Source organism: Musca vetustissima, unplaced genomic scaffold, assembly GCF_032173495.1.
Source record: "Musca vetustissima isolate MV318-11 ecotype Yass unplaced genomic scaffold, APGP_CSIRO_Mvet_v1 utg188809, whole genome shotgun sequence".
NCBI lineage: Eukaryota > Metazoa > Arthropoda > Insecta > Diptera > Muscidae > Musca > Musca vetustissima.
This window is the reverse complement of record NW_026887445.1, coordinates 13,820-41,686: the sequence shown is the minus strand read 5'-3', so window position 1 is coordinate 41,686 and position 27,867 is coordinate 13,820. Positions and strand designations below refer to the sequence as shown.

The 27,867-nt window shown below is 34.8% G+C and overlaps 3 protein-coding genes across 3 annotated transcripts; all 3 read left to right on the top strand.

Moving 5' to 3' along the window:
* The first annotated feature begins 333 nt into the window (after positions 1–333).
* On the top strand, positions 334–1,073 carry LOC133335019 (uncharacterized). The gene is made up of 2 exons (XM_061543315.1): positions 334–1,005; positions 1,050–1,073. The coding sequence occupies exons 1-2, from the start codon at positions 334–336 to the stop codon at positions 1,071–1,073; spliced, it is 696 nt and encodes a 231-aa protein (XP_061399299.1).
* Positions 1,074–6,174: 5,101 nt separating this feature from the next.
* Positions 6,175–6,843, top strand: LOC133335018 (putative gustatory receptor 28b). The gene has a single exon (XM_061543314.1). The coding sequence runs from the start codon at positions 6,175–6,177 to the stop codon at positions 6,841–6,843; it is 669 nt and encodes a 222-aa protein (XP_061399298.1).
* A 6,729-nt stretch (positions 6,844–13,572) lies between these two features.
* LOC133335017 (putative gustatory receptor 28b) lies at positions 13,573–26,613 on the top strand. The gene is made up of 4 exons (XM_061543313.1): positions 13,573–14,253; positions 25,798–26,199; positions 26,268–26,426; positions 26,497–26,613. Exons 1-4 carry the CDS (start codon positions 13,573–13,575, stop codon positions 26,611–26,613), a joined length of 1,359 nt encoding a protein of 452 aa, XP_061399297.1.
* Positions 26,614–27,867: the final 1,254 nt, after the last annotated feature.

Sequence of the window (27,867 nt, the reverse complement as noted above, 5' to 3'; positions counted from 1 at the left end):
CTTAAAAAATATTTTTAAAAAAATCCACGTTTCTTCAGAGCCTTGAAAAAATATGTTTATATATTAAGCCGTGCGAAACATGTTTTAATCCACACCTTCAGAGGCTTGACAACACATTTTAGGAAATCTACTCATCCTAATCTTGACCTTTGTTTGAAATTCCAAAAATAAAAAAAATAACAAACAATCAAGTATTAATTAATTACAATAATATTTAGATCAAAATGACCTGATTCAATAAAGATTATTATTCAATGATAATGTTGCCCAAAGGGACATCACATTAACCAAACAATGTGGCACTGGCGAACATTCCGTCTTTCAATTGTAAAAATGCCGTTGTTCGTGTCGGTTCAAAAATTGCCGTGGCATAAACGCCTCTTTCGCAAACTATTCACCTCGAACAGTTATTACAAATCAATGCAGCCGATGTTTTGTACAACCTTCGTGTCCGGTGTTACACCCTTTCGCATTGTCAGCCTTCCGAATGGCGGGAAAATTTTAAAAACTTCCTATTTTGGTTATTTAAATCTGGTGGTTCATGTCATTTTGATGGCCTATTGTTATGCCTACACCATGCATCATCATGAATCCGTGGTCGGTTATTTGTTGAGTACGAAAGTATCGAAATATGGAAATTATTTGCATGTCTGCAGTGGTATTGTGGGTGCAACTGTATTGCCCGTAGTCGCCATAATTCGAAAAAAGACTTTGGAGAAGTCTTTTAATCTTTACTTGGAAGTCGATAGACATTTCGATCGGATAAATGTCAGTTTGGACTACTCGCAAATTTTACAATATGTCATATTTGTGTTGAGTATGGTGGCATTGTTCGATTGCACCATCACAGTGATTTGTATTTATTGTCTGAATTCGATTAGTGTCTATCCATCGCCATGTTTGATTTTTATTTCGGTGGCTGAGGTAATGGGCATCTCGGTGACCATATCATTATTTTGTGCTATGGTTAGATCGGCCCAGAGGCGTATGCGTCTCTTGAATAAGGTGAGTACAAGAAGAATATTACCATATATACCCGAAATTTATAGTTTAGTTCAGCCTCGAAATTATAACAAAAAGAGTTCATGTCACACGCCATCTTCAGAGCCATGAAAAAATATTTTTAAAAACCCAGGTTCCACAGAATCTTAAACGCCAATGACCTTTCAAAGTCTGTAAAAATATTTGTAAAAACTCAACTCTTAATACCCTTCAGGGCTTTATAGCTTCGCATGTGACTTATTTTGCCATTTATCCCTTATAAAAATGTCGACTTTCTATGATGGATAATAATAATTATACACAAATGTATTGAGAATTTGCATGTCTGGAAACTCATACTAAATATTGGACATAAAGATAAACGAGTGAATATCCTGGTTGGTCATTGCCTGTGTCCTTATTGACATAGGAAACCCGGGTTTTTCTCATTCATCAGTCAAGTGACAAATTTGTTGTAGTTGTTTTTTGTTTTACATAAATAAAATCGATGAAGTGAAATAACCATTATTTGGCCCTAATCAAATGTGTTGACAATTTTGTGTGTGTGTGCTCAAGGGACAACAATGATGACATCCAAAAGAATAACATTTTCCTTCATAGCCTTGAAAAAGATTTTCTTTAAAAAAAATCCACGCCTATGATCCTTGAAAAATATTTTATAAAGAAAATACTTTAAAGGCTCGGAGAATATTTTCTATAAATAATCCACGCCTATGGCCCCTCAGAGCCTTAAAAAATATATTCTTTTAATAATCCACGCCTATGGCCCCTCAGAGCCTTAAAAAATATATTCTTTTAATAATCCACGCCTATGGCCCCTCAGAGCCTTAAAAAATATATTCTTTTAATAATCCACGCCTATGGCCCCTCACAGCCTTAAAAAATATATTCTTTTAATAATCCACTCCTATGGTCCTCAAGGACCTTGACAAATATTTTTTTAAATAATCCATTAAAATCGTCCTCAGAGCCTTCAAACATAGCCTTGAAAAATATTTTATATTTTATAGAGCGTTAAAATATATATTTTTTTAAATCCACGCCTAAGGTTCTTCAGAGCCTTGAAACATTTTTTTTAATCCACGCCTAAGGTTCTTCAGAGCCTTGAAACATTTTTTTTAATCCACGCCTAAGGTTCTTCAGAGTCTTGAAACATTTTTTTTAATCCACGCCTAAGGTTCTTCAGAGCCTTGAAACATTTTTGTTAATCCACGCCTAAGGTTCTTCAGAGTCTTGAAAAATATTTTCTTTAAAAAAATCCACGCCTAAGGTTCTTCAGAGCCTTGAAAAATATTTTCTTTAAAAAAATCCACGCCTATGGTCCCTGAAAAATATTTTCTTTAAAAAATCCACGCCTATGGTCCCTGAAAAATATTTTCTTTAAAAAATCCACGCCTATGGTCCCTGAAAAATATTTTCTTTAAAAAATCCACGCCTATGGTCCCTGAAAAATATTTTCTTTAAAAAATCCACGCCTATGGTCCCTGAAAAATATTTTCTTTAAAAAATCCACGCCTATGGTCCCTGAAAAATATTTTCTTTAAAAAATCCACGCCTATGGTCCCTGAAAAATATTTTCTTTAAAAAATCCACGCCTATGGTCCCTGAAAAATATTTTCTTTAAAAAATCCACGCCTATGGTCCCTGAAAAATATTTTCTTTAAAAAATCCACGCCTATGGTCCCTGAAAAATATTTTCTTTAAAAAATCCACGCCTATGGTCCCTGAAAAATATTTTCTTTAAAAAATCCACGCCTATGGTCCCTGAAAAATATTTTCTTTAAAAAATCCACGCCTATGGTCCCTGAAAAATATTTTCTTTAAAAAATCCACGCCTATGGTCCCTGAAAAATATTTTCTTTAAAAAAATACACGCCTAAGATTCTTCAGAGCCTTGAAATTTTTTTTTTTTTTAAATCAACGCCTAAGGTCCTTCAGAGCCTTGAAAAATATTTTCTTTAAAAAAATCCACGCCTAAAATCCTTCAGTGACTTAAAATACATTTCTTTAAAAAAATCCACGCCTAAGGTTCTTCAGAGCCTCGAAAAATATTTTCTTTAAAAAAATCCACGCCTAAAATCCTTCAGTGACTTAAAATACATTTTCTTCAAAAAAATCCACGCCTTCTGCAGAGCCTTAAAAAATCCACGCCTTCTTCAGAGCCTTAAAAAAATCTACGGCTTTTTAACAGCCTTGAAAAAGATTCCACGCCTTCTTCAGATATCTGAAAAAAAAAATCCACGCCTTCTTCAGAGCCTTGAAATAATATCCACGCCTATGCTCCTTGAAAAATATTTTCTTTAAAAAAATCCACGCCTTCTTCAGAGCCTTAACAAATCCACGCCTTCTTCAGAGCCTTAAAAAAATCCACGCCTTCTTCAGAGCCTTAACAAATCCACGCCTTCTTCAGAGCCTTAAAAAAATCCACGCCTTCTTCAGAGCCTTAACAAATCCACGCCTTCTTCAGAGCCTTAAAAAAATCCACGCCTTCTTCAGAGCCTTAACAAATCCACGCCTTCTTCAGAGCCTTAAAAATCCACGCCTTCTTCAGAGCCTTAAAAAAATCCACGCCTTTTTAACAGCTTTGAATAAGATTCCACGCCTTCTTCCGAGCCTTGGAAAAGAACCACGCCTTCTTCCGAGCCTTGGAAAAGAACCACGCCTACTTCAAAGCCTTGGAAAAAATCCACGCCTTCTTCAGAGCCTTGAAAAAAATCCGCGCCTTCTTCAGAGCCTTGAAAAAATCCCTGCCTATGGTCCTTGAAAAAAGTCCACGCCTTCTTCAGAACCTTGAAAAAAGTGCACGCCTTCTACAGAGCCTTGAAAAAAGTCCACGCCTTCTTCAGAGCCTTGAAGAAAAATCCATGCCTTCTGCAGAGCCTTGAAAAAATCCACGCCTTCTTCAGGGCCTTGAAAAAAATCTACGCCTATGCTCCTTGAAAAATATTTACTTTAAAAAAATCCCAGCTTATGGTCCTTGAAAAAAAATCCATGCCTTCTTCAGAGCCTTGAAAAAATCCACGCCTTCTTCAGAGCCTTGAAGAAAAATCCATGCCTTAGCAGAGCCTTGAAAAAATCCACGCCTTCTTCAGGGCCTTGAAAAAAATCCACGCCTTAGCAGAGCCTTGAAAAAATCCACGCCTTCTTCAGGGCCTTGAAAAAAATCCACGCCTTCTTCTGAGCCTTGAAAAATATCCACGCCTATGCCAGAGCCTTTAAAAAATCCACGCCTTCTTCAAAGCCTTGAAAAATTATCCAGGCCTATGCTCCTTGAAAAATATTCTCTTTAAAAAAATCCCAGCCTATGGTCCTTGAAAAATATTTTCTAATTTAATAATCCATCCATATCGTCCACCAGAGCCTTGAAAATATTTTCTTTTAATAATCCACGCCTATGGTCCTTTTATTTCTAATTAATCCACTTCCATTGTCCTTCAGAACCATTTTATTAATTATTACAGCCCTATAGTCCTTCAGAGCCTTAAAAATTATTTCTTTAAATAATCCAAGCCCGCGAACCCCATTCGCTTCACCTTAATGTATTATTTTTATTATTTATATTTATTTATATTTATTTATTTATATTATTTCCTCCTCGCCACCTAACAGCCTTACATTGTCGCTTAGTGTTGCAAGCAACGATACCTGTGCTAAGGACCTTAGATAAAAAAGGATCATATTTCCAAAATAAATGAATAGCAACAACGAAAGCCACAAAACCTGCATATCTACGATGATGGGCCGACAGTCAAACAAACAGACATTCGAAAAAAGCAACACCTGACGGTGGAGTTGCGCAATAAATTGTTTGACCACGAGAATTCGGAGACCGGAGAACCAAAATAGAATAGCCCGACTGTTTTGAAAACAAACAAATAAAGCGATGACAATAACACCGTATTGCGAAGATAGTTGTGTGTGATGACGACGAGGCCGGTCACAAAATCAACATATTTTTCACACGAACACACACACTCATGCACACTCATACGCACCCATGCCTTATTATTTCCCTTGTGATGGGGGGAGACACACATACACCATACCCTAGACAGGGGGAAAAAGGAAATTTATTCAAATTGTTGGTTTATTTGGAAACCGAACAATTTGTTGTTGTTGCTTTAAATTAACCAAAGATGATTCTATCATTTTTTTGCTTTGAATACCTTCGAATATGACTAACTATAGATTTTTGTGGACACACATACATCGATAGTTACAGCCAGGTGTTGACAGTTAGAGTGGCTAAGTGGCATGTCCAGGATGTTGCCAATAATATAGTGTCGGGAATGATGTTGTATTGTAGGGTTGCCGCTTTAGGATTTTCTTGAGTATCAAATATATTAAAAAAACACGGCTTCCTGGAAAAACATTTTTTTAAATACTCCAAGGGTGCCTAAGGCCCTTTAACAAATATGTTAAAAAAAAATAACACAGGATCATAGGCAGCGGTCCTTGAATTAATATTTTTAAAAGGACCTAGCTTGACTAAGGCCATGTTCAGAGCCTCGAAAGTTGTTTTTTAAAAAATCCACGCCTTCTTTAGAGCCTCGAAAAATTATTTTTTAAGAAATCAGCGCCTTTTTTAGAGCCTCGAAAGTTTTTTTTAAGAAATCCACGCCTTCTTTAGAGCCTCGAAAAAATATATATTTTTTAAACGCACCTCTCCTTCAGAGCCCTGAAAAATATTTTTAAAAAATCTACGCCTCCTTCAGAGCCCTGAAAAAATATTTTTAAAAAATTCACAGACTCTTTAGGGTATTCAAAACTTTTTTAAAAAATCCACGTTGTATTTACGTCCGTGGAATATATAAATCCACGTCTATGGTCCTACTGAGCCTTGAACACATATTTCAAAAATCTGGCCTTTTTTAAAACCGACCATTATGGCAACCCTACTATGTTCACGATAATAATCATTATCACCGTCATCATCATCATGATGACGATATTGATGATGATGTATTGTGATATGTTTTATAATTGGCATATAACACCAGCTAGTGGGTAACATGTTGTTCGCTAGCCGCAGCAGCAACATTACCCCCTATACATATCCTGGCACACATCAGCGATTCAGTATTAATTTATAACTCTTTCGTTAAGGATCGTTTAATTTTAATAAAAAAACGACAGCCATTGAAATCGGAAAATTGAAAAATTTTAACAAAAATGATTAAATCTGCATCTCGTTTGGAACGTTTGCGTCAGTGTTTTATCTCCCATCAAGTATTCGAAGCTCTACAACCGTTATTTCTTATCACCTTCCTGTATGGTTTGACACCATTCCGGGTGGCGAAAAACAATAAAGGTGTAACCACGGTACAAATGTCCTTTTTCGGTTTTATAAATATCGCGCTGTATATCCTGTTGTATGGGGCGTGTTATATTGTCTCGCTGCTGCAGGATGAAACTGTGGTCGGTTATTTCTTTCGCACGAAAATCTCAAATGTTGGAAATACTTTACAAATTTGTAATGGCCTGATTACGGGGGCTGTTATTTATATATCGGCGGTGACTCAGCGACGGAAGCTGTTACGGGTCTGTGAAATTCTTTTTAATTTGGATGAGAATTTTGCCAATATTGGCATTCGAGTGAAATATTCGCGAATCTATCGCTTTTCGATTGTAATGATAATTTTCAAAATGTTGGTGATCGGATGTTATTTTGCGGGAGTGTTGCATCTGTTGAAATCGCTGGGCATCACGCCATCCTTTAGTGTTTGTGTAACGTTTTTCCTGCAACATTCTGTGCTGTCCATAGCGATTTGTTTGTTCTGTTTTGTGGCAAGAAGTTTTGAGCGACGTTTGGTGATTGTCAATAAGGTAGGTGTAATGTAATTGAAAAAAATACAGTGAAACTTGGTTATAATGAATTTCACTTAAAATTTAAAATAATACTCCCTAATAATGATATTTAAATTTGAAAATCGACGAATCTTTTACGTTGTAACTAATTATAGTTTCTGACCATTTTAACCAGGTTGATTGTATATTAAATTTTTTCCACCCACACACACACACACATATATACTACCCTTCTAATATTACCACATCATTAAAAAATAATCAAAATTTAAAACACTTTAAATATTAAAAAAAAAATAATAATTGGGAGGACGTTTTAACACCACTGTGTAAAAAACAATAAAGTGTTGGTTAGTAATAAAATGGAATTCCAAACTTTTCAAAATAACTTTATTATTGAACGCCTTAATTAGTCATTAGGTTTTTATAACTGAAAGTTCTGGATATACACGCACCACAGTAACAGGCGCGACAAAATGGAGCCAAATATTAGAGATGGAATTCTAGAAATTTATTTTTTGGAATTAAATGTTTAGGCGTGGATTTTGAAGACGTTGATTTTTCAAAAATATTTTTTTCAAGACTGTAAAGAAGGCGTAGATTTTATAAAAATATTTTTTCGAGGTTCGGCTCTAAAGAAGGCGTGGATTTTTTAAAAATATTTTTTTTGAGGTTCGGTTCTAAAGAAGGCGTGGGTTTTAATTTTTTTTTCGAGGTTCAGCTCTAATGGCGTGGATTTCTTAAAAAATATTTTTTCCATATTCGGCTCTGAAGAAGCCGTGGATTTTTTAAAAATATGTTTTTTGAGGTTCGGCTCTAAAGAAGGCGTGGGTTTTAAAATTTTTTTTTCGAGGTTCAGCTCTAAAGAAGACGTGGATTTCTTAAAAAATATTTTTTCCATATTCGGATCTGAAGAATGCGTGGATTTTTTAAAAATATTTTTATCCGATGTTAGGCTTTAAAAAAGGCGTGGATTTTTTAAAAATATTTTTATCCGATGTTAGGATTTAAAGAAGGCGTGGCTTTCTTAAAAAATATTTTTATCCGATGTTAGGATTTAAAGAAGGCGTGGATTTCTTAAAAAATTTTTTTTTCCATATTCGGCTCTGAAGAAGGCGTGGATTTTTCAAAAATATTTTTATCCGATGTTAGGCTTTAAAGAAGGCGTGGATTTTTTAAAAATATTTTTTCCGATTTTAGACTCTAAAGAAGGCTTGGATTTTTTAAAAATATTTTTTCCGATTTTAGACTCTAGAGAAGGCTTGGATTTTTTTAAAAAATATTATACAGTGTTTTTGAAGGCTCTAAAGAAGGCGTGGATTTTTTAAAAATATTTTTTCCGATTTTAGACTCTAAAGAAGGCGTGGATTTTTTTAAAAAATATTATACAGTGTTTTTGAAGGCTCTAAAGAAGGCGTGGATTTTTCAAAAATATTTTTTCCGATTTTAGACTCTAAAGAAGGCTTGGATTTTTTAAAAATATTTTTTCCGATTTTAGACTCTAGAGAAGGCTTGGATTTTTTTAAAAAATATTATACAGTGTTTTTGAAGGCTCTAAAGAAGGCGTGGATTTTTTAAAAATATTTTTTCGAGGTTCGGCTCCAAAGAAGGCGTGGATTTTTTAAAAATATTTTTTTCGAGGTTCGGCTCTAAAGAAGGCGTGGAGTTTTTAAAAAAAAATTTTTTTTTGAAGTTCGGCTCTAGTGAAGGCCTGGATTTTTTAAACAAAATATTCAAGGCGTGGATTTTTGTTAAAAAAAAATATTCTGTCAAGGTTCTGAACAAGGCGTGGATTTTTTAAAAAATATTCTTTCAAGGCTCAGAACAAAGCGTGGATTTTTTAAAATATATTCTTTCAAGGCTCAGAACAAGGCGTGGATTTTTTAAAAAATATTCTTTCAAGGCTCAGAACAAGGCGTGGATTTTTTAAAAAATATTCTTTCAAGGCTCAGAACAAGGCGTGGATTTTTTAAAAAATATTCTTTCAAGGCTCAGAACAAGGCGTGGATTTTTTAAAAAATATTCTTTCAAGGCTCAGAACAAGGCGTGGATTTTTTTAAAAATATTCTTTCAAGGCTATGAACAAGGCGTGGATTTTTATACCCTTAACCACACTGTGGTACAGGACATTATATCTTTGTGCATATGTTTATAACAGGCAAAAGGAATATGCTCTCACTTTATGAAAAAGGTGTGGATTTAAAAAAAAACATTCTTTATGATACATTTGCATGAAATTCGGCATAGCTCACTTATTTGACACAAGGACGAACCCTATGTTGGGAAAAATTTAAAAAAAAATATATATTTTCGTCTTTTATGTAAGGTGCACCAAAGTCCATTAATATCCTTCGGCTTGCACGAAATTTTTTTAATGAATTAGGTCTAGAATGATGTGTGTTAAGTTTCCTGAAATCGTTTTTTATATAGCTTCTATATCTGACCAAATGAAAAATTTAGTATCGGCTGCAGAATGACATGTTTATGGATCCAATTTCATTTTACTGTTTCTTTAAAAATGCGACGTCTGTTAGGATTCATCTGTTGAATATACCCAAAGTGGTGAAGGGTATCATATAGTCGGCCCGTCCGACTTTACTACTTTCCTGACTGGTTTAAAAAATTATTTTTTTAAAGCTCCAATGAAGGCATGCATTTTTTAGATTATTTTTTCAATAACCTTAGGTAGGTATCTTTTTTTCAAGTTCTTTATAAACATGTACAATCTATCACCTTATTCCGAGATTCCGAGTCAAATGTTATTCTGATTGTTTGGCATTTCGAAAACTGTCCGTCTTTCTAACGAAGCAATAATGTCTAATTTCATGATAGCTTCGGACAACTTTAATTGCCACACAACGAACGAAATGGATGAGCAAATAATAGTCATCTAGTTTATTACCCGCCAAACGAAGTGACAGATCATCCATAGGACATGCCATTTATATTCGAATGTGTGTTATTAAATATTTATCCTGGGTATTAAAGCAATTAAAAGTAAGGACGTCGACGACAAGAAGAACATAACATTGGTCATTGTGATTGTCACTACAGCGAGTTAGGAACTAACTAACTAACCAACCCGTCAACCAGCCCGCCTACTCCCATTAATAAAAGTCAATGGCAATAAAGTTATCAACAGGTCACCCCGCAGGAAGAACCAATTCTCATTTCAATACCGATGAGTATCGTGACATGTAAATTTATCCTTTAGTTGAACGCTAAACCTCCGCCATAATGGACACCGAAGAAGTTGTCGAAAGAGTGCCACTGGAAAATCCCGTCAAAGGTCGATTTCGTCGCCTGTTCTCGGCCACGCAGTTGTACGATTGCATACAGCCTCTGATGTTTCTGTTGTATTGGCACGGCTTGTGTCCCTTCTATATAGCCCGTGATAAAAATGGTAAAAACGAATTGAAAGAATCAATTTGGGGTTACATCAATGTTGGTGGCCACATTATCGTCTATGGTGCATGCTACATAATAACACTGATGAATGACCACGAAACGGTGGCTGGACATTTCTTTAAAACGGATATTTCGTTCTTTGGTGATTTCATGCAAATACTTAGTGGCTTCTTGGGCGTCACGGTGATATATCTCTCGGCCATCCTGCCCAAACAATATGTCCAACACAGCTTGGCCATTATCCAGTATATGGATGAGCAGTTACGTGAGTTGGGTGTTAAGATACTTTTTACGAGAATTCTCCGTTTTAATTATTTGTTTTTAACTACGATGATTTTGTCAAATCTGTGTTATACAATTGGTTGTATTTTCATCTTGAGATCGGGTGAACGGGTACCTTCATTTTCGCTACATGTCACCTTTGTCATGCAACACACCGTGGTGTTGTATGTTGTGACTGTGTTCGGCTGTTTTACCCGAATGCTGGTTATGCGGTTACATATGATGCAAAAGGTAAGCAATTATGATATTTTTGACAAAAAAAATTGGATTTAAAAAATATTAAGAAAAAATATATGGATACGCGGAAGTCTCTAAAAATATGTGAATTTGATTAATTTGTTTTTTAAAGTTTTTCAAGCCTAAGGTCCTTCAGAGCCTAGGAATTTTTTTTTTAAGTTTTCCAAGCCTAAGGTCCTCCAGAGCCTAGATTTTTTTTTTAAATTTCCACGCCTAAGGTCCTTCAGAGCCTTGATTTTTTTTTAATCCAAGCCTAAGGCCTTGATTTTTTTTTAAATCCAAGCCTAAGATCCTTCGGAGCCTTGATTTTTTTTAAATCCAAGGCTAAGGTCCTTCAGAGCCTTGATTTTTTTTAAATCCAAGGCTAAGGTCCTTCAGAGCCTTGAAAAAATATTTAAAAAATCCACGCCTGTATAAGGTCCTTCAGAGCCTTGAAAAATATTTTTAAAAAAATCCACGCCTGCCCAAGGTCCTTCAGAGCATTGAAAAAATATTTAAAAATCCACGCCTGCCCAAGGTCCTTCAGAGCCTAGAATTTTTTTTTTAAGTTTCCACTCCTAAGCTCCTTCAGAGCCTAAATTTTTTTTTTAATTTTCCACGCCTAAGCTCCTTCAGAGCCTACAATTTTTTTTTAATTTTCCACGCCTAAGCTTCAGAGCCTTGAAAAAAATATTCTTTACAAATCCACGCCTGTAGACCTTCAGAGCCTTGAAAAAAATATTCTTTACAAATCCACGCCTCAGGCCTTGATGATCTCCATAAAAATATTCTTTACAAATCCACGCCTCAGGCCTTGATGATCTCCATAAAAATATTCTTTACAAATCCACGCCTGTAGACCTTCAGAGCCTTGAAAATTCTTTAAAAATCCACACCTGTAGACCTTCAGAGCCTTGAAAATTCTTTAAAAATCCACGCCTGTAGACCTTCAGAGCCTTGAAAATTCTTTAAAAATCCACGCCTGTAGACCTTCAGAGCCTTGAAAATTCTTTAAAAATCCACGCCTGTAGACCTTCAGAGCCTTGAAAATTCTTTAAAAATCCACGCCTGTAGACCTTCAGAGTGGCCTTGAAAATTCTTTAAAAATCCACGCCTGTAGACCTTCAGAGCCTTGAAAAACTATTCTTTAAAAATCCACGCCTGTAGACCTTCAGAGCATTGAAAAAAAATTCTTTAAAAATCCACGCCTGTAGACCTTCAGAGCATTGAAAAAAATTCTTTAAAAATCCACGCCTGTAGACCTTCAGAGCATTGAAAAAATATTCTTTAAAAATCCACGCCTGTAGACCTTCAGAGCATTGAAAAAAATTCTTTAAAAATCCACGCCTGTAGACCTTCAGAGCATTGAAAAAATATTCTTTAAAAATCCACGCCTGTAGACCTTCAGAGCGTTGAAAAAATATTCTGCTTAAGGTCTCTCAGAGCATTGAAAAAATATTTTTTAGTATTTAGTATTATTATTTTTTAGCCAGTAGACATTCAGAGTGTTGAAAAAATATTCTTTAAAAATCTACGCCTGTAGACCTTCAGAGCGTTGAAAAAATATTCTTTAAAAATCCCCGCCTGTAGACCTTCAGAGCGTTAAAAAAATATTCTTTAAAAATCCACGCCTGTAGACCTTCAGAGCGTTGAAAAAATATTCTTTAAAAATCTACGCCTGTAGACCTTCAGAGCCTTGAAAAAATATTCTTTAAAAATCCCCGCCTGTAGACCTTCAGAGCGTTGAAAAAATATTCTTTAAAAATCCACGCCTGTAGACCTTCAGAGCGTTGAAAAAATATTCTTTAAAAATCCACGCCTGTAGACCTTCAGAGCGTTGAAAAAATATTCTGCTTAAGGTCTCTCAGAGCATTGAAAAAATATTTTTTTAAAAAATCTTCGCCTGCTTAAGGTTTTTCAGAGCCCTGAAAAAATATTGTTAATAAATCCACGCCTCATTCTCTGCTCTTAAAAATGTTTTTTCCTCAGTACCCTAATTATCCTTAATTGAAAGGAATCAATTTCATAAATTATAACAAATTAACCTTTGACCTACACCCTAAAATATATATATATTAAAAGTTGGAAACAAAATACCAAAAACTTTATAAAACAATAAATTATTTCATTATTTTTTTCGATGGGGCGAGACTTCACAGAGGCTATTCCAATCCAATCAAATACGAACTTTTGTATTCCATAAATAACAATTAGCATCTAACCCATTCATCATCTCCGAAACTACTTTGTTTGCATATACCCCCCTTCTCAACCATTCGCGACAATTCTCAAGAGGGGGATAAGTTAATCAGGTATTATGCTTACAAAAGGCAACTCCCACCCTGTGCCATTGTTGATGTATTGTCGTCTAAATAAAGGCTAATTACCTGGATAAATATAATCGGCAAGCAATGGCAAGAGAAGGAATGGAGAGTAGCGTGTCCAGACTATCCATGTCTAGTGCTGCGACACAGCGTACATACATCGCACATTGAGTGTGATTAAATATTTATCCAAGTGTCGCGTAATTTCAATAAAACAAATGACCGACAGCCAACCACCACCTACAATGACACCAGCAAACCACCATCATTCCCTTGATTATAGGAAACACACGCAAAGTTCCACTTACCAACCCCACGACCTACATGGCCAGAATACACACAGTCAACAGGTTCATCGAAATTAGGACGAGAAAAGAAAAAAACTGAAACAAAGTAGACAGTTTTCTTATATTTTTATAGCCTTCAATAAGGAAGGATGGCAGCCAGGAAGTATGATGAACTGCAAAAATTTAGTAGCACTTCCTTCCTTTCGACCAACAAGTGGTCAGTTTTCATTTAAACTTCGAACGGAATGGATGTTGAGTTGAAAGAAAATACCCATCTGGAACATCCGGTTATCGGTCGGATACGTAGATTTTTCTCGGCCAAACAGTTGTTCGAATGTCTGCAGCCGTTATTTTTCCTTCTCTACTGTCATGGTCTGGTGCCCTTCTATATCCACAGTGATTCGCATGGCCATAAGCGTATGAAACAATCGGCCTGGGGTTATGTCAATGTGGCCCTTCACATTGTCGTCTACGGGGCCTGTTACACCCTGACCCTGCTAAATGATTTCGAAACGGTGGCTGGATACTTTTTCAGTTCCCACATATCACATTTTGGAGATTTCATGCAAATTCTTAGTGGATTTCTGGGTGTCATGGTCATCTATTTGACAGCGATCATACCGAAATATTATGTCCAGCGCAGCATGGCAGCAATGCAGGATATGGATTATCTTCTACGTGACATGGGCATCAAAATAATGTATAGTAAAATTTTACGTTTTAGTTATATTTATATTCTGACAATGGTCACGGCGAATTTGACCTATACGATAGGTAGTTTTCGCCTGTTGAAGAAAATCAATGAAGCACCATCGTGGTCGTTGCATGTTACGTTTATCTTGCAACACACCGTGGTGCTGTTTGCTGTGTCAATGTTTTCCTGTTTTACACGAATGATTGAAATGCGTTACAATATGATGCATCAGGTGAGTGAGAAGTCACGGTGTGATATAGATTTTTTCGTGTGTAAATAAAAAATAAAATAAAAAGATTAATTCTGACCACATATACAAAAAACAAAACTCTCTAAATAATCAGAATTTGACTCTTAAAAAGTAGAGATTATAGCCCTGAGGAATTAAAACAGTGGAATATATAAAGTACCTTTACAACCTTGAAGAAATATTTTTTTTAAAAAATCAACGCTTGACTAAGGTCTTTCAAGGCCTTGAAAAAATAGTTAAAATAGTGGTCTATGGTCCTTTAAAGCATTAAAAAATAATTTAAAGAATGCACTCCTATGGCGTTTCAGATTTTTTATTATTTGTTCAATAATAAGAAATCGCGTCTAATATCCTTCAGAGCCTTGACAAAATATTTTAAAAGATTACACACTCGCCAAAGTTCCTTCAGAGCCTTGAAATATATAACTTTTTAATAATCGACTCCCGCCGAAGGTCCTTCAGAACCTTGAAAATGAATTTTAAAAAATTCACGCCTGCCTATTCTCCTTCAGAGCCTTGATTATTTTTTTTTTTAAATCAACTCCTGCCTTGAAAAAATATTTTTAAACCAGTGAGCGGAGCAGTATAGTCGGACGGGGCCGACCATACGATACCCTACACAACTACCACGGAACTCACTACTTCAGTACTGCCCTTCTAATTAATATTTGAGTGCATAAGTACCTATAAATATCACATCTGAGTCATTACGACAATATATTTGGTTTCAATATAAAGGTCAATAAATCCTTTTGGATATACTGTCAACTTCTCGGGTCTATGTCCTTCAGGAGTATACGCTATAGAACACAAAGCCAGGGTCTATTTGACCCGCCAAATATTAACCGATCTTTATGAAAACAGGCATACTTATTATTTAGCCTGATCCCCTTCTCCTAGTAAAATTTCGCTAGAAAAACCGACAAAAAGTATGTATTTGGTCCATTTCATCCCCTAAATATTAACCGATCTTTACCAAAAATAGGGGTCTTCAGTGGTGGGTCTAGGAGCAATATTTCGAGGCATTACAAACTCTTGGGGCTGCACAAAGCTATAATATCCTGACAACATAGTTGTGTAGGGTATAAAAATCCACGCCTCATTCACAGCCCTAAAAAAATGTTATAGAAACAAACCTCATTCAGAGAACTGAAAAATATCTTTAAAAATCCTGGCCTCCTTCAGAACTTTGAAAAAATTATTCTTAAAAAATCTATGACTGCCTAAGGTCCTTCAGAGCTTTGAAACAAATATTTCATTGAATAATCCATGCCTCATTCAGAACCTTGAAAAATATGTCTGTAAATAATGCACGCCTATGATCCTTAAGAACCTTAAGATCCTTGCAAAAAAAGATTTCTTTATAGCCGCTTAAAAATAAAAATAATCGTATTAGTTTTCCCCCCTACATTTCTTGGTATCACAGAGCATCCACAAAGCATCGCCATCTATTAGTCGCCATTGATTTTGCATATTTCCATGTAAGGATATTTTATCTTAGTTTTCCGATCAATGTTTGTCGTCAGGTGTTTCTTGGTCGTCCAGCTAAGTAAATGCCCAGAAGCAACGCCCTCTTGAATTTTTTAATGGTTGTTGTACTTGCTTATTTAATGTTGTCATTTTACTCCGAATGGCGCTATCTCCTGTCATTCCTATTGTGTTATCGTTATTCCATTTCATTTCACTTACACCTAAGACTTCGATTTTATATGATTCTTTTTGCAAGTCTTCATGCTTCACTAAGAGTTCGAACATTCCATTGCGCAACCTTTTTTGTGTGTCAATGGTCATTGCCATAAAATCATTTTTTTTGTTAATCTTGCTTAAATGATTAATTTCCTGTAGCCAGTCCCAGGTTCTGGGGGGTTGCCATCTATTGTTGCCTAGAAGCAAATTTCAATAAACATTATGCAATGGTTCCTTACTTATTTAGTGTTGCGAGTTTCCTTTATGTATCGCCTTCTCCTATCATTCCTATTGTGTTATCGTAATTTCATGTCGTTTAATTTACAGATTTAATACGATGCCATTTCCTATTCTAGCTGTGCATATGTTGATGCTTTACTATCAGTTGGAATATTCCATTGCATGTTCTATTTCGTATGTCACATGCATTGTCATAAAATTCCTTGTGTTTCTATATTCCAGCTAAGTATATTATTAATCTGCTGTAGACATAGTACGACTTATGTCTTAGATTTGCCATTTATAGTTGCTTAGAACCAACGCCCTCTACAATTGTCAATGGTTGGGGTCCTTGCTTACTTAGTGTTGTCATTTTTCTATAGGTGGCGTTATTAACATCCATTCAAATTATGTTATTATCAAGTGGTCAAGGTTGTTATAATAATGTTGGAGAGCTTCAGATGCATTTCATTCGGGAGGAGGGATGGAAATATCATCTGCTGGAATTAGAAGCCGGTATCCATCGGTACTCCACACTGAATACTTCTTCAATTTGGAAATTTGTAAAATATGTACATACAAACATTTCACTACGTCAGCTTATTAATATAATTCTGTAAAATGATAGACAGGGGCCTTTTTAAATTAAAATATTAATGACCAATTCATCTTCACAATTTTTTTTTTCATTTTTTATAAAAATCAAAAATCTATTTAATATCCACATAACTAAAATTTAAAGTTTGTTCATCCGAACTATTGATATTTGTGTATGTGTGTGTTCCTGTCATTTTATCATCATTTTGAAATACTCAGAGGTTTTCTAGATTTATTATGGATTCCTGGAAAGGTCCTTGTATACACACACACATACTTACATTATTCGTGTTATACACTCATGGTAAAAATCATTTTTTTTGACCATGGGCGATTTTGGTGGGGGCGATTTAAGAGATTATTGGTTTGATTTTTTTTTTGTGATGGCCGAAAAATAAATTTGACAAACTCTACTAATGCACACAATGGTTTATTATCATCACCCTGCCAACGTAATATGGATGGGGAAAATCATGTTTTTCTGAAAATTTGATGAGTAGAACCAATATGAAATGTCAATTAATCTTTAAATGAGGAAAATAATAAAGCCAATTATTTTTAATAGAAAATGCCAATCACAACTAGACTTGATTTTTCGCAAGGAAAAACTATAAAAGGCAATTGATTTCCTTCCTTATATGTGTAGTATTTTTAAAGCCCTGTTAAACGGTAATCATCGATAATGTCTTTCTGGGTAGACTTCCTGAATCCGCAGGACACATATGCTGCAGAGAAAACTCTACTATTTGTAACATTCGTGTTGGGTCTAACACCATTACGCATTGAAGGCACCTGTGGAAACCGACGGATTTACATATCACGTTTGGGCCTAATCATAACCCTCCTACAGGGCACCTTCTTTGCCTATTGTTTCTTGCATTCCTTTCTCTTACAAGAATCCATTGTAGGGTTCTTTTTCAAAACGGAAATTTCCAAGGTGGGAGATATTCTACAGAAATTTATTGGTCTGACGGGAATGTTGATCCTGTTCGGTATGAGTTTACGTAATAGTCGGGATTTGGTGAGAATGTACCAGACAGTGGCCCAAATTGATTGTCGTTTTCGAAATTTGGGTGTTGAATTTAAATATCGTTATATAATGAAATTTCGTCATACCAAAGTGGCAATGATGGTCGCGGTGTGTGGCAGCTACATGACCAGTTGTATGTGGATATTATTCCACAATCAAATATGGCCATCCTTCCAGGCGGTGGGAGCGTTCTTTGTGCCGCATGTCTTTATTTTGAGTGTTGTGGTGTTGAATGTTTCGTTTGCAATGCGTTTCGGGCAGCAATTTGATTTGTTGAATCGGGTAAGTTTTTGGAAATTAAATGAAAAAAATATTTTTTTAAAAAATGTGTGGATTTTTAAAGAATATTTTTTCAATGCTCTGAAGGTCTAAAGACGTGGATTTTTAAAGAATATTTTTTCAATGCTCTGCAGGTCTACAGGCGTGGATTTTTAAAGAATAGTTTTTCAAGGCTTTGAAGGTCTACAGGCGTGCATTTTTAAAGAATAGTTTTTGAAGGCTCTGAAGGTCTACATGCGTAGATTTTTAAACAATATTTTTTCAAGGCTCTAAAACCTCAAAGGCGTGGATTTTTAAAGAATATTTTTTCAAGGCTCTAAAACCTCAAAGGCGTGGATTTTTAAAGAATATTTTTTCAAGGCTCTAAAACCTCAAAGGCCTGGATTTTTAAAGAATATTTTTTCAAGGCTCTAAAATCTCAAAGGCGTGGATTTTTAAAGAATATTTTTTCAAGGCTCTAAAACCTCAAAGGCGTGGATTTTTAAAGAATATTTTTTCAAGGCTCTAAAACCTCAAAGGCCTGGATTTTTAAAGAATATTTTTTCAAGGCCTGGATTTTTAAAGAATATTTTTTCAAGGCCTGGATTTTTAAAGAATATTTTTTCAAGGCTCTAAAGCCCCAAAGGCGTGGATTTTTAAAGAATATTTTTTCAAGGCTCTAAAGCCCCAAAGGCGTGGATTTTTAAAGAATATTTTTTCAAGGCTCTAAAGCCCCAAAGGCGTGGATTTTTAAAGAATATTTTTTCAAGGCTCTAAAGCCCCAAAGGCCTGGATTTTTAAAGAATATTTTTTCAAGGCTCTAAAGCCCCAAAGGCGTGGATTTTTAAAGAATATTTTTTCAAGGCTCTAAAGCCCCAAAGGCGTGGATTTTTAAAGAATATTTTTTCAAGGCTCTAAAACCTCTAAGGCGTGGATTTTTAAAGAATATTTTTTCAAGGCTCTAAAACCCCAAAGGCGTGGATTTTTAAAGAATATTTTTTTAAGGCTCTAAAACCTCAAAGGCCTGGATTTTTAAAGAATATTTTTTCAAGGCTCTAAAACCTCAAAGGACTGGATTTTTAAAGAATATTTTTTAAAGGCTCTAAAACTTCAAAGGCCTGGATTTTTAAATAATATTTTTTCAAGGCTCTAAAACCTCAAAGGCGTGGATTTTTAAAGAATATTTTTTCAAGGCTCTAAAACCTCAAAGGCCTGGATTTTTAAAGAATATTTTTTCAAGGCTCTAAAACCTCAAAGGCCTGGATTTTTAAAGAATATTTTTCAAGGCTCTAAAACCTAAAAGGCCTGGATTTTTAAAAAATATTTTTTCAAGGCTCACAGGCTTGAATTTTTAAAGAATATTTTTTCAAGGCTCTAAAACCTCAAAGGCGTGGATTTTTAAAGAATATTTTTTCAAGGCTCTAAAACCTCAAAGGCCTGGATTTTTAAAGAATATTTTTTCAAGGCTCTAAAACCTCAAAGGCGTGGATTTTTAAAGAATATTTTTTCAAGGCTCTAAAACCTCAAAGGCGTGGATTTTTAAAGAATATGTTTTCAAGGCTCTAAAACCTCAAAGGCGTGGATTTTTAAAGAATATTTTTTCAAGGCTCTAAAACCTCAAAGGCCTGGATTTTTAAAAAATATTTTTTCAAGGCTCTAAAACCTCAAAGGCCTGGATTTTTAAAGAATATTTTTTCAAGGCTCTAAAGCAAGGATATGGAGGTCTGTAAAAGTGGATATGTTAAAAATTATTTTTCAAAGCTCTGAAAAGCCATATAGAGGGATTTTTTTTTTTTTTTTTATTATTCACTAAAATAATGACTTAGACCACCTAGTGGTCATCTTCTATTACATAATCGTATTTCCATTATGTCATTATATTGATATCATAAATATTTTATTTTTATTGCTTCAATAATATAATTTGCCATATAATACCATATCGGACAGAACAATACCCATTTTCAAGCTAATTATTATCGGAGTGTGTGGGTGTAAATGTGCATGTGTGTGTTCGTTTGTCACAATTTGTGAACATTTGGATAATTTCATATTCATAGAGCAGTTATTAACACGTATATGCAATTAATTAAACATTTTATCCCGGGGAGATACCATCACCCAACTGCATAGCCATTAAAATGAAGTTTTAAGTGCTGGTCAAATCATTTCGATGGTTAGATTGCTTCGAAATCCTTTCAGTTATGTTTTAACTTTCAAAGCGTAATGTCTACCTCGGTTCTAGTTCTTCCACGAAGTGTACAAATATTTTTTCGTGATATTCGTAAGCCGAGAGATATTTATGCTAGTCTGCGGTTATTATTTCTGGTCACCTTCTTGGCCGGGGTGCTACCTTTGGAATTTCGGTCCTTGCCGCGGAGACATTTGAAGTCTTCCATAGTTTCCTTTGCCTATGTCATTTGTATTTGGATCTTCTTTTTGTTTATTCTAATCTATCTTCAGGTTGCACAAGAATCGGTCATGAAACACCTGCGCTCATCGAATGTCTCGAAATTTACGGATAATATGCGTCGTTTTAACGGTTTGTTCGGTGTATTGGTTACGATGTTTTTAAGTCTTTGACGTTGTCGGGTATTTGTAAAATTAATCGAACGATTGGATAATTTAGAGATACGTTTGGCCCATTTGGGTTTAAGGTTCTGGCGTCGAAATAATGCATTTTGGATTAATCTAACAATTGTGTGTTTAAGTGCTGCCAATGTGGCATTCTTTGCATATGGTTCGCTGGTATTTAGTTTGAATCACGTCGACGTAATACCCTTAGCTTGGATCTCATTCTTTTCACCACATTTAATTGTTAGCTGTGTTGTGATACTGTTCAATGCCATGATGCAGACTCTGGCGTTGTATTTTAGAGCTTTCAATAAGGTAAATATTACGAAAACAAATTCACAAACAAATCTAATAATAAATAAAAAATCGAAAGTTCTAACAAATATCCTTAAGAACATATTTTAAAAAAATCCACGACTTGTTGTAGTCCTTAAAAATGTTTTTAAAAAAAATCCACGACTTGTCGTAGTCCCTAAAATATTTTTAAAAAATCCAAACCTTGTTTTGGTCCTTAAAAATATTTTTAAAAAATCCAAGCCTTGTGTTAACCCTTAAAACTATTTTTAAAAAATCCAAGCCTTGTGTTAACCCTTAAAAATGTTTTTAACAAATACACGCCTTGTGTTGGTCCTTAAAAAATCCACGCCTTGTATTGGTGCTTAAAAAAATCACTCCTTGTGTTGGTCCTTAAAAAATCCACGCCTTGTATTGGTCCTTAAAAAATCCACGCCTTGTGTTGGTCCTTAAAAAATCCACGCCTTGTATTGGTCTTTAAAAAATTCACGCCTTGTGTTGGTTCTTAAAAAAATACACGCCTTGTGTTGGTCCTAAAAAATTCACGCCTTGTGTTGGTCCTTAAAAAATCCACTCCTTGTGTTGGTCCTTAAGAAATCCACGCCTTGTGTTGGTCCTTAAGAAATCCACTCCTTGTGTTGGTCCTTAAGAAATCCACGCCTTGTGTTGGTCCTTAAAAAATCCACTTCTTGTGTTGGTCCTTAAAAAATCCACGCCTTGTGTTGTTCCTTAAGAAATCCACTCCTTGTGTTGGTCCTTAAAAAATCCACGCCTTGTGTTGGTCCTTAAGAAATCCACGGCTTGTGTTGGTCCTTAAGAAATCCACGCCTTGTGTTGGTCTTTAAAAAATCCACGCCTTGCGTTGGTCCTCCGTGTTGGTCATCAAAAATCCACGCCTTGTGTTAGTCCTTAAGAAATCCACGGCTTGTGTTGGTATTTAAAAAAACCACGCCTTATGTTGGTCCTCAAAAAAAAAAACAACGTCTTGTGATGATCCTCCACGCCTGTATTTTTAAGGACCAACACAAGGCGTGGTTTTTTGGAGGACCATCACAAGACGTTGTTTTTTTTTTTGAGGACCAACATAAGGCGTGGTTTTTTTAAATACCAACACAAGCCTTGGATTTCTTAAAACAGTACTCGAAAAATTATTTTAAAAAAATCCTCGCCTATAATATCCTTGTAAAATAATTTTCAAAAGTCCACCCTGAATAATGTCGCTCTTATTATTCTGTTTGTCCTGCTGACCTATATTCCATTTTTCATTTTATGAGGAAACAATAAATATTTTAATGAAAAGCGACTTCCGTACTTCGCTTAATAAAAATAAATACAAATACCACATTTCTTACCCTGCAATTAAACTAAAGCGAAATTAAATATTGACCCACCAATAACACTTTGCGTACCCAATATGACTGTCAATATACATGTATGTACCTCGGCAAGAGGACCTCAAAACAAAAACACATAAATAAAAAATGTCATAAACGATATTAGCAACAAAAACATTAACAACAGTGTATTCAATTAATTAATTAAGCGTTGGCAGTGAACTAGTGATACCATCATCACCATAAGTCATGACCATACGAATAACAATAACCGGAATAAACTATGGATCCGGAAAGAAACCATTTAGTTGAACTTGAAAACTTTTCCGTGTAATAAGAACCCGTTCGGCAATGTCATTCATTCCACAGTCTCTTCGAATTTTTCTACACGATTTGCATCGGCCGGGAGATGTCTACGGTTGTTATCGTTTAATGTTCCTGCTCGGCCTAATTGCTGGAATTATCCCATTCGAATTTCACTCCCATCCTAGGAGACATTTAAAAAATACTATGCTTGGATATGGAAATGCTTTGTTGCGTATAATATTCTATATCCTTGTTTTTGGGTACATTAGGGGTCATGAACAATCTCTGTTGAGCCATTTCTTCGAAACCGAAGTATCGCGTCTAACAGACAACTTGCAGAAATACAATGGCATGTCCTGTGTCCTCGCAATATTGTTTTATTGTTTGGTGCGAAGTAAATATTTGATACACCTTGTGGAACAATTCGAATGGATTGAATTGAGATTTTCACGTTTGAGTGTTCGATTTATGCAGAAGAATTGTGCTGCTTGGATAAATTTGAGAATTGTTGTGATGTTGCTCGCTAATATTGGTTTTATTTTGTATGGTTCATTGGGTGTATTTATGCGGAATGGTGTCTCGATATCTCTGATGACCACAATTGCGTTTTATTCACCTATTTTGGTGGTTAGTTGTGTGGTTGTCATATTCAATTCGATATTGGAGAAATTAAATACTTATTTGAAGGTTAATAATAAGGTAATGAAAATATGAGTCTGTCACATTTGTATTAAAATAAACCAAGCTCTAAAATATTCTAAAAATATTCTTAAAATAAACCACGCCTCTTTGAAGGGTCTAAAAATATTCTTAAAATAAACCACGCCTCTTTGATGGGTCTAAAAATATTCTTAAAATAAACCACGCCTCTTTGAAGGGTCTAAAAATATTCTTAAAATAAACCACGCCTCTTTGATGGGTCTAAAAATATTCTTAAAATAAACCACGCCTCTTTGAAGGGTCTAAAAATATTCTTAAAATAAACCACGCCTCTTTGATGGGTCTAAAAATATTCTTAAAATAAACCACGCCTCTTTGAAGGGTCTAAAAATATTCTTAAAATAAACCACGCCTCTTTGAAGGGTCTAAAAATATTCTTAAAATAAACCACGCCTCTTTGAAGGGTCTAAAAATATTCTTAAAATAAACCACGCCTCTTTGATGGGTCTAAAAATATTCTTAAAATAAACCACGCCTCTTTGATGGGTCTAAAAATATTCTTAAAATAAACCACGCCTCTTTGATGGGTCTAAAAATATTCTTAAAATAAACCACGCCTCTTTGATGGGTCTAAAAATATTCTTAAAATAAACCACGCCTCTTTGATGGGTCTAAAAATATTCTTAAAATAAACCACGCCTCTTTGATGGGTCTAAAAATATTCTTAAAATAAACCACGCCTCTTTGATGGGTCTAAAAATATTCTTAAAATAAACCACGCCTCTTTGATGGGTCTAAAAATATTCTTAAAATAAACCACGCCTCTTTGATGGGTCTAAAAATATTCTTAAAATAAACCACGCCTCTTTGAAGGGTCTACAAATAGTCTTTAAATAAACCACGCCTATTTGAAGGGTCTAAAAATAGTCTTAAAATAAACCACGCCTCTTTGATGGGTCTAAAAATATTCTTAAAATAAACCACGCCTCTTTGATGGGTCTAAAAATATTCTTAAAATAAACCACGCCTCTTTGAAGGGTCTAAAAATAGTCTTAAAATAAACCATGCCTATTTGAAGGGTCTAAAAATAGTCTTAAAATAAACCACGCATCTTTCAAGGGTCTAAAAATAGTCTTAAAATAAACCACGCCTCTTTGAAGGGTCTAAAAATATTCATAAAATAAACCACGCCTCTTTGAAGGTCTAAAAATATTCATAAAATAAACCACGCCTCTTTGAAGGTCTAAAAATAGTCTTTAAATAAACCACGCCTCTTTGAAGGTCTAAAAATAGTCTTTAAATAAACCACGCCTCTTTGAAGGTCTAAAAATAGTCTTTAAATAAACCACGCCTCTTTGAAGGGTCTAAAAATAGTCTTTAAATAAACCACGCCTCTTTGAAGGTCTAAAAATAGTCTTTAAATAAACCACGCCTCTTTGAAGGTCTAAAAATAGTCTTTAAATAAACCACGCCTCTTTGAAGGTCTAAAAATAGTCTTTAAATAAACCACGCCTCTTTGAAGGTCTAAAAATAGTCTTTAAATAAACCACGCCTCTTTGAAGGTCTAAAAATAGTCTTTGAAGGTCTAAAAATAAAATAAACCACGCCTCTTTGAAGGTCTAAAAATAGTCTTTAAATAAACCACGCCTCTTTGAAGGTCTAAAAATAGTCTTTAAATAAACCACGCCTCTTTGAAGGTCTAAAAATAGTCTTTAAATAAACCACGCCTATTTGAAGGGTCTAAAAATAGTCTTAAAATAAACCACGCATCTTTCAAGGGTCTAAAAATAGTCTTAAAATAAACCACGCCTATTTGAAGGGTCTAAAAATAGTCTTAAAATAAACCACGCCTCTTTGAAGGGTCTAAAAATATTCTTAAAATAAACCACGCCTCTTTGATGGGTCTAAAAATAGTCTTAAAATAAACCACGCCTCTTTGAAGGGTCTAAAAATAGTATTAAAATAAACCACGCCTCTTTGAAGGGTCTAAAAATATTCTTAAAATAAACCACGCCTCTTTGAAGGGTCTAAAAATATTCTTAAAATAAACCACGCCTCTTTGAAGGGTCTAAAAATATTCTTAAAATAAACCACGCCTCTTTGAAGGGTCTAAAAATATTCTTAAAATAAACCACGCCTCTTTGAAGGGTCTAAAAATATTCTTTAAATAAACCACGCCTCTTTAAAGGGTCTAAAAATAGTCTTAAAATAAACCACGCCTCTTTGAAGGGTCTAAAAATAGTCTTAAAATAAACCACGCCTCTTTGAAGGGTCTAAAAAATAGTCTTTAAATAAACCACGCCTCTTTGAAAGGTCTAAAAATATTCTTAAAATAAACCACGCCTCTTTGAAGGGTCTAAAAATATTCTTAAACCACGCCTCCAATTGCCTCTAAAAATATTCTAAGATAATCCACGTCTCTCCCAAGTCGTCTAAAAAATAAATAACGGCGATTTTAGTTCATTAAGAAATATTTTTAGAATAAATCAATTCGCTATCGATTCTCCTAAAACATTCCATAAAACCGGGACCTAATACAATATTTGTCCCTATCTTTCTCTCCTACAGGTCCTCAAAAATCTCAGCCACCAATGGGATACACGCAGCATTAAGGCCATCACCCAAAAACAACGTTCCCTACAATGCCTGGACTCCTTCTCCATGTATACCATAGTTTCAAAAAATCCCTCGGAAATCATACAAGAATCTATGGAAATACATCAGCTAATTTGTGAAGCAGCATCGACAGCCAATAAATATTTTACCTATCAACTACTGACCATTATTTCAATTGCATTCCTGATCATTGTTTTTGATGCCTATTATGTCCTTGAAACACTCCTGGGTAAATCGAAACGAGAGAGTAAATTTAAAACTGTGGAATTTGTCACCTTCTTCTCCTGTCAAATGATTTTGTATTTGATTGCAATCATTTCCATTGTCGAGGGCAGTAATCGGGCAATTAAGAAGGTGAGTTGGCGAATCATCAAATTTTTCTAGAAAAAATTAAAAAATTTACATTTTCTATTTCGTTGCAGAGCGAAAAGACGGGCGGTATTGTCCATGCTCTATTGAATAAAGCCAAAACCCCTGAAGTCAAGGAGAAGCTACAACAATTCTCAATGCAACTGTTGCATTTGAAAATAAGTTTTACCGCTGCTGGCCTATTTAACATCGATCGAACGCTATATTTTACGGTAAGAATGATAATTGTCTCCTTAAAGGACAATTTTCTTATTGGAATTTTTTCGTATTCAATTTCTGTAGATAAGCGGTGCCCTAACCACATATCTCATCATTTTGCTGCAATTCACTTCAAGTGGCCCTCAGAGTCTCTGCGATAATGGAAATTCGACGGCTATTGCAAATTTAACGCAACATTAGTGTGCAACATCTATTTTATTTATATTATTAATTTCTATATTTCTATTTTTTATTTTGTTAAATGTGATTTAAGCTATTATCATTAAAATTAAAGAATAAAAAATACATATTTTGAAAAATAAATTATATTTTATCTATCTTGTTGTATTTTTTGAAAATATTTGGTTTAGGAGAAAAAAATCTTGAATAAAATTCAGGTCAACCCATAATATCTTCTACAAACATAGCGCATTAACACCTCTATACGTATACGTAATATTTTTTATAATTGTTCTCAATACTTATACCACCCGGTGGAGAAATATTCAAATGAATTTAATGAGAAAACAAAACACCAAATGACAGATACTTAGATTTTATAATTTGATATGCTTCTTCAACATACCGAAAATAGGAAATACACTGAGACTGTTTCAATACATGGACATCTATCTAATTTTCTGCATAAATGATGATAAACTAGGGATCTGATCTAGATTACGCGGATACTATCCGCGGAGTGATAGCACGTATGTTTCTTATTTGCTGTGCATTTACACACTAATTTATTTGAATAAAAAGTAATCCTTAAGAACTAAGTTGTACAGTATGACTTAACCTATCTTAGACTTATGTGTAAGAGAGAGAGAGAGTGCATCTGCCATAACCCATGGAGTGGACACACACAATTCTTTATCTCACATGTGGCAAGCACGCTACACCTGCTTATCTGTCTGTAGTGAAGATTACTCCCCGTAATCTCACCCAAACATACCACATGTGGCAATAGAAAACTCCTATCTTATTAGAGTGTACAAATAATGTTCTCTCTTTTACACAAGAGACCCCCAGCAAGACGTTCACTATCTTTATTATTTAAAAACCATGTTCGGTACGTGAACAAATGATGTTCGTCCTTGTAGAACCCGGAATGCAAAATTACAGCCACTTCGGTTCGAAAATGTGAATAAAGCAGCCTTATAAAACATAAAGTGGGGTGGAAATGTATGAAAAAGTGAACCAATACAATACACACAATGAACCTTACGATGATCCCTACACGTTGGTAGCCAACACCTTGATACGGGAAAATGTGCCTCATCGAAATATTGGTTTTAGACCCCATGTTTCTGTGGATCAAACCGACTATCAGGGAATACGGGACTGGGACTTTTTATTGAAGAAGCGATGACTTAAGGGAACCCCCCCCCCATTCTCGATTTTAATTTTTCAAGATTTTCAATGGGCTGGTAAATACAAATGCTTGTTAAGGTT

Excerpts from the sequence above, each read along its gene's own strand:
- LOC133335019 (XM_061543315.1), top strand. The coding sequence starts at position 334 with ATGCCGTTGTTCGTGTCGGTTCAAAAATTGCCGTGGCATAAACGCCTC. Across the intron at positions 1,006-1,049 it reads GTATGCGTCTCTTGAATAAG|TTTAGTTCAGCCTCGAAATT; the intron begins GTGAGTACAAGA and ends CGAAATTTATAG.
- LOC133335018 (XM_061543314.1), top strand. The coding sequence starts at position 6,175 with ATGATTAAATCTGCATCTCGTTTGGAACGTTTGCGTCAGTGTTTTATC.
- LOC133335017 (XM_061543313.1), top strand. The coding sequence starts at position 13,573 with ATGGATGTTGAGTTGAAAGAAAATACCCATCTGGAACATCCGGTTATC. Across the intron at positions 14,254-25,797 it reads GTTACAATATGATGCATCAG|GTCCTCAAAAATCTCAGCCA; the intron begins GTGAGTGAGAAG and ends TCTCTCCTACAG. Across the intron at positions 26,200-26,267 it reads GTAATCGGGCAATTAAGAAG|AGCGAAAAGACGGGCGGTAT; the intron begins GTGAGTTGGCGA and ends ATTTCGTTGCAG.